The 9,725-nt window shown below is 39.9% G+C and overlaps 1 protein-coding gene and 1 pseudogene across 2 annotated transcripts; both read left to right on the top strand.

Moving 5' to 3' along the window:
* The first annotated feature begins 303 nt into the window (after positions 1-303).
* On the top strand, positions 304-3,783 carry LOC144715324 (uncharacterized protein At4g15970-like). 2 transcript variants are annotated; one of them, XM_078590258.1, is made up of 4 exons: positions 304-566; positions 1,042-1,398; positions 2,940-3,442; positions 3,580-3,783. In XM_078590258.1, exons 1-3 carry the CDS (start codon positions 402-404, stop codon positions 3,423-3,425), a joined length of 1,008 nt encoding a protein of 335 aa, XP_078446384.1. In that variant the 5' UTR covers positions 304-401; the 3' UTR covers positions 3,426-3,442; positions 3,580-3,783. The 2 variants fall into 2 exon arrangements, with proteins under 2 accessions (XP_078446384.1, XP_078446383.1); XM_078590257.1 differs by lacking the exon at positions 3,580-3,783 and having other exon boundaries at positions 2,940-3,576.
* A 5,088-nt stretch (positions 3,784-8,871) lies between these two features.
* LOC144714828 (uncharacterized protein At4g15970 pseudogene) lies at positions 8,872-9,455 on the top strand (annotated as a pseudogene).
* Positions 9,456-9,725: the final 270 nt, after the last annotated feature.

The raw sequence follows: 9,725 nt of genomic DNA, 5'->3' as shown, positions 1-9,725 counted from the left end.
AATCCCATCTAGGAATTTATCATCTTCCATTTTATTACTTTATCCATAAGTCAACAAGGATCATTAGTGCGGCGCCTGTCTTGTTATCATCCACTGTTCCAAGTTTATGTAGATTACTGTTAATACAAGGTAGACAGTGGGTTACCATGACATTTGATCGAACAAAAATGTAGTTCTGTGTTGCCCAAGATCTAACTTGTGATCTGGACGTTTCGTGTAGTCATCGTCACAGTGATTAAGGTAGATGCGGACTACAGCCTACTTGTTCGAACGCAGAATACGTGGGCTGGGAAGGCTTAAAAATGTTAAAATCTACAGTGCATTTTCCTCTCAGAATCGTCTTGATATTAGGATTTTCGGTGATCAGGGGCAGTCTCGAATAGCAGATTCAGGAAGATACAATGAGAGTGTGGCAGTTGAGCCTGCTTGTGGTCGCTGGAGTGGCGTTCCTTTATACACTTACCTTCTACAACGTCAGCATCTTCAAGTTCCTTCCGGAAAGCTTCCAACATCCAAACAACACCCTCGTCTCTGGATCTTCCAGAAAAAAAAATTGCCCGAATTTGGTGAGCCGACTTTGCTAGATCTGATTAATGAGTCTCTCGTTTTTCGGAATCATCGATGGCTGTTCTTTCATTTCTGTTCTGAACTTACTTATTCTGCTTGTAAGATCGGAATAAGTTCTTTCATGGTTTCCAGTTTCATCACGACCATGTTCTGAATCTGTGTCGCTACGCGGTGTGCCGCTTGTTCTTCGGACCGGAGAGTGTTTCTTACATTTTTTTTTCTGTACTTATTCCGCTGCGAAGGTCGGAATCAGCAAGATGTTTCATGGTTGCTAGTTTCTTCCAAAGAACTTGACCATGGCGCTCTTGTTATCATCACAGCCAAGTTCTTAATCTGTGTCGCTACGCAGTGTGCCGATTGTTCTTCTTACCGGGAAGATTTTCTCATCGCGATAACATTTTTGGACATAAAATAGTAAAACAAATGATTATCCTTCGCCCTGAGAATCCTCGGTTAACCCTTTTGCCTAAGCAGGAAAACCACCTAGAGACAATTCTTGAAAGAGCGGCCATGAGAGATAAAACGGTGATATTGACGACTGTGAACGAAGCGTGGATGGCTCCCGGTTCTGTTCTTGATCTATTCTTCGAGAGCTTTTGGACTGGAGAACACACAAGCGAGCTTTTGACACACTTGGTTATCATTGCGCTCGACGAGAAGGCATACCAGAAATGCAGATTAAGGCATGTCCATTGCTACGCGTTGAAAACCGAAGGTGTGGATTTCTCAGCAGCGAAGAGGTTCATGACGGAAGATTATCTGAAGATGATGTGGAGAAGGATTAAATTTCTGCCCGATATCATAGAACTCGGATACAACTTCATCTTTACGGTAATCTCTCCACATTGACTTTTCATTATTATGTACTAGCAGTGAAGGTCTACCTACCAGCACGAAATCATGTATGACATATGTTTGTGTCCACATTGAACCCGATGAGTTCTCCTAACACGTGTTGAAGTCTGTAAGCTGGATTGAACAAAAAGTCAACCATCTATTATCAGTTTTATTTGTGCTGTGGAGCATGGCGTGACGTTCCTTCTTAATTTCTATTTCATCCGGAAATCTTTATTAACGATAGACCCTTTTACCCTTCTGCTGGACTAACCTTGAAGTGTTTGCGTCCTCAAAAACAATATGTTTGGGATGTGTCAGTCCCCCCACATCAGAGAGAGGGGGGCCTTGACTTATCAACCCCCCAAATAGAGGGGGCAATTGGAAACCGAAGCCCATTTGAGATCCATTTCCTTATTATTTAAAGCAGTTTCACCCTAATCCCAGCCGAAGTGGTGTTTTTGTTGTTCATTCTTCTTGTTTCTTCCTCTCTTCCCTGTCTCTCCCTTGGTTTTAATGTCTTGATTATTCCTTGGTGCTTACTCCTTGTCTGGGGCATATGCCCTGCACTAAGAACCTTCGACATTGAAATCAAGATGCTATGATAACATTTCTCATTATCTATCTCTATATGTAATCTATGATAATATTTCTTATTGACATATTGATCGTGTCTGGGTTGGTATATTCCGCATTTTACCATACCATCTTGGGATTTTTTTCAACATAAAAAATTACGCTTGTGCGGCATCGTGTGGCATTATGCTGTGAAACATTGCGCCAGATACCTTCTTAGAAAGAAACATTGCGTCACTTCCCTTCAATAAAAAGTAAGCCATTCAACCCTCTTGCTAATAACTCTGCATGTACCATGATCTGATTCTCTTTGGAACTTAGTTTATCATGATCAAATTTCATCTTCAATCCATGTTAATGAACCCAGGATGTGGTAAGACGGACAGCAAGAGATCGTGTAAAGAAGATGAATTAGAAATGCCTTGACCTACGGCATCAACTCTTCGATGTTTTAGCCTTTTAGTTCCTTCTCTGACTGCTTTTGGACCTTCGGGCAGAATTGATATCCTATGGTTGCGTCTTAAACTCATAAACTCCTTTCTCTTTTTTTACACCATATTCAAGGGTACCCAATTAGCAGACGAATTGTGTAGATATAAATTAGACCATCATATTGAAGTTTAATTCTTGTGTACAGTCCATAAAATATTAACTTCTCAATCCCAATTTTGTTTTGTCATCAATCAGCGTGCCTCCCAATATCTGATTCCCTACCGGAATGCTGTCGAGAAGGCCGGTTTATCAAGGAAATAATGGTAAATAAATATAAGACAATAAACGTAAAAAGTAATAATATGTTCCCATACCTAAGAATCATTTCTATTCCCAGTGATATCGACATTTTTCTTACCTCTTTATTTATCCGTCTTCAACTATAGTTGTTTATATTTTACTTGAATTCTTTTCGAACACAGCCATCTTTTGTTGCCATCAATTATTGAAATCTCCGTATTAACGTGCAGGACTCTGATGTGATTTGGTTCAGAGACCCTCTCCCTCTTTTTGCAAACCAAAGTTCCGACTTCCAGATAGCGTGTGACTATTTCCATGGCAATCCTGATGATTTGTCAAACACTGCCAACGGGGGTTTCATGTACGTTAGATCCAACAACAGAACCCAACTTTTCTACAAGTACTGGTATGAGTCCAGGCTGCGCCACCCCGGCTTGCACGACCAGGACGTTCTGAACCGCATCAAGATGGAGCCATACTTCCAAGACATTGGGATGACATGGAAGATGCTGCCGACGGACAAATTTGGTGGGCTTTGCCAGCCAAGTAGAGACTTTGAACAGGTCTACACAATGCACATTAATTGCTGCTTTGGATTGGAGAATAAGGTCAATGACATGAGACTTATTATGGAGGATTGGAGGGCTTACAAAACTCGGCCGGCCAGTTTGAAAGCCAACCACACGAACAAATGGAGAGCCCCACAAAGATGCTAGTAATGCAAATGGCCAATGTCGGTTACTTGCCTATTTTCCTATGATTGATGTTATTGAATTTTTTCGCATTCTGTAATATTTTTCCTTTGCTTTGTTCTGATGCACATGTAAAGAACTGATTCCATTTTTCGGAGTTCATCTTCTTCTCCTATAGGCACTCAAGTCCACGATTCGGCGAATTCCTGGGATAGGAGTTCAATGTAAGCTCAACAGTAGTCAACAAGAAACAACCTCGCAAGATTCTGAAAGCACTCAACATAAGGGAGAAGAAGAAGCGATACAAAAATTTATAAAATCAATTATCAGTGAACATTCCGATTGTACATGTCATTGCGTCCAACACTTTGCGTTTATTGATAAGCCCCGGCATTTCTAAGGTGGCTCGTCCATTGGTCCATGGGGCCCAGTAGCCCCTCATATAACTATTGGGGCTTGGGAACAACTCTCACTTCTCACTTGGATATGCAGCACATCATAAACACAGAAAATGGAATGTAAAAACCCTTTTTTATTTTCAAACTAGGTACATATATAGGGACTTATGTCCCAACCGACATAGTAACCTACAGGTGAATATTTAGAAAAGTCAACATTTCTAAAATATCCTCCTTAATGTTGACTGTTTGACTCCTAGATGATCTCTAAATTTCTTAAATCCTCCTTGAGCCAAAGCCTTGGCGAACCCATCTGCAACTTGATCAGGAGATGTACAATGTTGCATAATAATCACTCCGTCATTGACTTGTTCTCTAATATAATGATGATTGATCTCAATGTGTTTGGTTCTTCCATGAATTACTGGATTCCTGGCCGTATCAATTGTTGACATGTTATCACATAATAAAATAAAAGCTTTTTCTTGATCTACACAAAGATATTTTAAAATCATTTTGAGCCATATTCCATGTGGACGTGCACTTGCTGAAGCTACATACCCAGCTTCTGAAGAAGATAATGCCACTGACTCTTGCTTCTATGAACTTCATGCAACAGCTCTTGAGCCGATGAGAAAAACATATCCCCTTGTACTCTTTCTTTCATCTCTATCTCCTTCCCAATCCCGATCCACATATCCTGTCAACTGAAGACTAGATGATCGATCATAGAGTAATCCATACTCTTTGGTTCAACATATATATCTCATAATTCTTTTCACTGCTCCAAAATGATTAGTAGGATAACTTAAAAATCTTGACACCAAACTCACAGATAGAATAATATCTGGTCTTTTATTTGTCAAATACCTTAAAATCCCCACCATGCTTCTGTGAAATTACCATCATTCAAAGTCAACTTTTCATTTGCATGATATCATATTAAATTTTTTTAACATTTCTATCACATATCTTTCATGAGAGATAAATATTCTCTTTTTATCTTGAAATAATTGAATACCAAGAAAATGATGAAGTAAACCAAGATCATTCATCTAAAATTCAGACATCATTAGGTTCCTGAATTCGTGAATAAGAGAATCAGACAATCCCATATAAATCATATCATCAACATAAATACTCACAATCATAACATCACCTTTGCTCCTCTTGATATAAAAATTATGTTCATTTTCACTTCTTTGAAAACCATACTATATCAAAAAAGAATGAAACCAGCCATACCATGCTCTTGGTGCTTGTTTTAAACCATATAAAGCTTTCTTTAACTTTAAACTTTGTCCTCTTTTTCTTTAACCACAAATCCTTCAGGTTGCATAACATAAACTTCTTCATTTAAAATACCATTCAAGAAAGCAGATTTAACATCAAAATGATATACCTTCCATGCTTTTTAATCTGCAATGGCTGAAAAAATTCTTATTGTTTCAATTCGTGCAACAGGCAAAAATGTTTCACAATAGTCAATTCCATAATTTTGTGCATAACCTTTGGCTACTAACCTTGCCTTATACCTCTGTATACTCCCATCTGCTGCATGATTGATTTTGTAAACCCATTTTACTCCAATAGGTCTAGGTGAAGATGTAAAATCCAAAAGCTCCCATGTGTCATTTTTCCTAATACACTTAATTTCATCTTCCATTGCATTCTTCCATTTTTTCTTGCTTTTAGCTTCTTCAAAACTTACTGGTTCATCATGTGACAAAAGTGCAAAAATACCTGTCTCATATAACTCTTTTACTGACCTTGTCTTTCTTTGTGCTGATGGGGATGCATCTCCAATCACTCATGATCCAGAATCTCTATGTGAATCAGGGATGGAAACATACTCTCTCCATTCCTCTCTCCTTCTTGATACTTAGGATTTTCACTCCAATCCCAAAAGTTTTCCCCATAAAAAATAACATCTCTTCTTATAATCATATTTTTTATTAAAGCATGATACAATCTGTAACCTTTGCTTTCATTACTATATCCAACAAAAAATTATTTCTCACTTTTCTTGTCCAACTTGCCACATTCACTTTAATCAATTAAAGCAAAAGCAATGCATCCAAATACTCTTAAATCACCAACAACTGGTTTCTTCTCATACCAGACTTCAAAAGGTGTCATTTCATTTATGACTTTAGTAGGACAAATATTTTGAATATAAACTGCAAGAGCTACAGCTTCAGCCCAAAATTCAATAGGCAATTTTTTTTTCATGCATCATGCTCCTAGCAACTTTAACATGTGTCCTGTTCTTCCTCTCAGCAACTCCATTCTGCTGAGGAGTCTTCCTCATAGTTAATTGTCTCCGAATTCCAATTTTTCTACAAAAGTCCTCAAATGGGTTTGAAATAAATTCTCCTCCTCTACCTATACGTAGAATTTTCAAAGCATGTCCACACATATTTTCATCAATAGCTTTAAATTCAATAAATTTATGAAATACCTCTGATTTCTCTTTCAAAAAATAAACCCAGCACATTCTAGAGTAATCGTTAACAAATAGTAAGAAATACTTCTACTGAAAGATGAGGTTTTCATAGGACCATATACATCTGCATGAACTAATTTCAAGGGTGCTCTTGCTCTCCATGGATGTTCATTTGAAAAGTTTATCTTCTTCAGCTTGCCATAGATGCAACCCTCACAAATATCATCTTCTTAAAAAATAAACGGTACGCCATATACAAGGTTTTGTTTACTCAAAAACTTTAAGGCCTTGAAGTTCAAATGACCAAACCTTTTATGCCATAACCATAAGGTGGCCTATCCATTGGTCCATGGGGCCCAATAGCCCCTCACGTAACCCCCTCGGTCGTATGGTCCAGCATCATTCTCCAGGTCCAACTTATTTCCTGAAAAAACATACAGAAAAACACACCAAGTGCCAATTTCTCGGTTCGTACAGCCGGCAAGCTTCTCTACCAGCAAGCTCAGTGCTGGTGGCAGTGGTCTGAAAAACAATGGGTAGATACCAGGGGGCTAGCCGATGAGCCACAAAGCCATGATGGCCGAGATGGGGGCAATGAACATTCCGTGTGGCGCAGTCATATGGCAAACATGATGAACATGACATAGAGAGAGAGAGAGAGTGAGAGAGAGAAAGATAGGGAGAGTCAAAGAGAGTGATAGAGACCGAGAGACATAAAGAGAGAAAGAGATAGAGACAAAGAGAAATAGATAGAAAGAGAGAGCAAGAGAGAGAGATAGGGAGAGACAAAGAGAGAGATAGATACAGAGAGACATAGAGAGAGATAGGGAGAGACAAAGAGAGAGATAGATACAGAGAGACATAGAGAGAGATAGAGACAGAGAGACATAGAGAGAGATAGAGATAGAGAGAAGTAGATAGAAAGAGAGCGAGAGAGCGAGATGGGGAGACATAAAGAGAGATAGGGAGAAACAGAGAGAGAGAGACAGAGAGACATAGAAATATAGAGAGATAGAGGCAGAGAGACATAGATAGAAAGAGACATGGAGATGCAAAGTGAGAGAGAGAGATGAGGCAGGGAGACATAGAAATATAGAGAGGCAGGGAGACATACAGAGGGAGAGAAACAGACAGAGAGACAGAGATAGAGACAGAGAGACAGAGAGATATGGACAGAGAGAAAGAGAGAGCAAGAGAGAGGGAGATGGGGCTAGACAGAGAGAGGGAGAGAGATAGAGACACAGAGAGAAAGAGAGAACGAGAGAGAGAGATGCGGAGACATATAGAGAGATAGGGAGAGACAAAGAGAGAGATGTAGAGACAGAGAGATAGGGAGAGAGAGAGAAAGAGAGAGCGAGAGAGAGCGATAGAGAGAGAGATAGGGACAGACAAAGAGAGAGAGAGAGAGAGAGAGAGAGAGAGAGAGAGAGAGAGAGAGAGAGAGAGAGAGAGAGAGAGAGAGAGAGAGAGAGAGAGAGAGAGAGAGAGAGAGAGAGAGAGACGTTCGTTGATATCATAAATATAAAAAAATACACTTCGATCCAGTTTTCAGTTTGGTGGGCGGCTGGTCATGTTGTACAACATTCTATGTTCTTTACTTGTTAAAGCAAACCCATTTGCCAATTTAACATCTTCCAAATTTACAACTTCAACCAAAATTCAACGTGAATCATTAGTGTGGCATCCTGTATTGGGATTATCAACATTTCCAAGTTGGTAAAGAATACTGTTGTGTGTCGCCATGGAATGTGATCGTAACTGATAACTTTTTTTGTTCGGATGCGATCGCGTTGTAGGCAGCGTAACTGATAACTGATAACTTTTTTAGGCAACGTCAGAACTAGTAAGGGTTACGCTGACTATGCACGACTTTTACGAAAGCTGACAAAGGTTGAGGAATGTTAAAACAGTGAAAATCATCAGTCCGCATTGTGTATAATCATAAGGCTGTTAGAATCATCGATGATCAGTAGCAGACTCAAACGGCAGATTGAGGGCGGTACGATGAGAACGTTGGTCTTGAGCCTACTTGTGGTCGCTTGAGTCGCGTTCAAGTACGCACTAACCTTCTACGATGTCAGCGTCTTCAACTTCCTTCAGGGGAGCTTCCACCATCGAAACAACACCTTAGGCTCCATATTCGGGGAAAAAGCGCTTGCCCTAATACGGTGCGCCACCTTTCCTCTTCTGATATATATGTCAAGCATTTTTTAGATACGTCGTGAACAATCTTACATTTCTGTCATGAACTTTCGTTTTTTTCTGGTTGCTAGTTTCTTCCGAAGAACTTGGCCATGGCGCTCTGGTTATCGTCACGGCCAAGTTTTTCATCTGTGTCGCTAAGCAGTGCCCCGCTTGTTCTTGTTGAAACCGTCGATGAGAGAAGAGCCGATTGAGACGAGAAGATTGGAATGAACAAACAATAAAGAGTAGATGTATTGAAAACGAAGAAGTAGAAGAAGAAAGAAGGAGATTAGTGTTGTTGTACAAGGTGCTTCAAGACTTGTTTATAGTATCAGGAGAAGCTTCTGGAGACACCGTGTGTCTGGGGACCTCTTGTTCATGATGACGTGTCTTGGGACACTGCGATAATGATGTCGGTAAGGGTGTGTCTAGGGAGCTGGAAATGACAGACGATGGCGGCGGAGGGCCGTTAGGTCCTTTGGATGATGTGGCGTCGGTAGGTGTCTTGACAGTTCTTCGTACCGGGAAGTGTTTCTCATCCGGATATCATTACTGGACATGTAAGAGAGTAAAATAAAATTATTGCCCTTCCACGGGTAGACTCATCGGTTAACCCTTTTTCCTGAGCAGGAAAACCACCTAGAGACAATTCTTGAAAGAGCGGCCATGACAAATAAAACGGTGATATTGACGATAGTGAACGAAGCGTGGATGGCTCCTGGTTCTCTTCTTGATCTACTCTTTGAGAGATTTTGGACTGGTGAATGCACGAGCAAGCTTTTGACACACTTGGTTATCATTGCACTCGACGAGAAGGCATACCAGAAATGCAGATTAAGGCATGTCCATTGCTACACGTTGAAGACCGAAGGTGTGGATTTCTCGGCGGGAAAGAGGTTCATGACGGAAGATTATCTGAAGATGATGTGGAGAAGGATTAAATTTCTGCCCATCATCTTAGAACTCGGACACAACTTCATCATCACGGAAATCTCTCGACATTTACTTTTGACTTGTGTGTATTAAGAGAGAAGGTACACCATATTGGAATAACATTTTTTTTTCCATTTCACATATTCATGCAACATAGGTTTGGGCGTCCTCTTTCTAATCTCCCTGTCATAACCATTATATCGTTTTCATGAGAACGAGTTGAGCATATCAACCAAATTTTCAATAAGAATTTAAGAGAATGAAAATGAGATCCCTCATTCAAGTGATAGCGTGAAAACACCCGGAGGCTTAACACATGAACAGCTTGAAGCTACAATTCCTAGGAATGAGTAAGAGTGGTAC

This window comes from Wolffia australiana, chromosome 18 (assembly GCF_029677425.1).
Source record: "Wolffia australiana isolate 7733 chromosome 18, ASM2967742v1".
NCBI classification, from domain to species: Eukaryota; Viridiplantae; Streptophyta; class Magnoliopsida; order Alismatales; family Araceae; genus Wolffia; species Wolffia australiana.
Note: the sequence above shows the minus strand (reverse complement) of the source record. Positions and strands in the feature narration are given on the sequence as shown.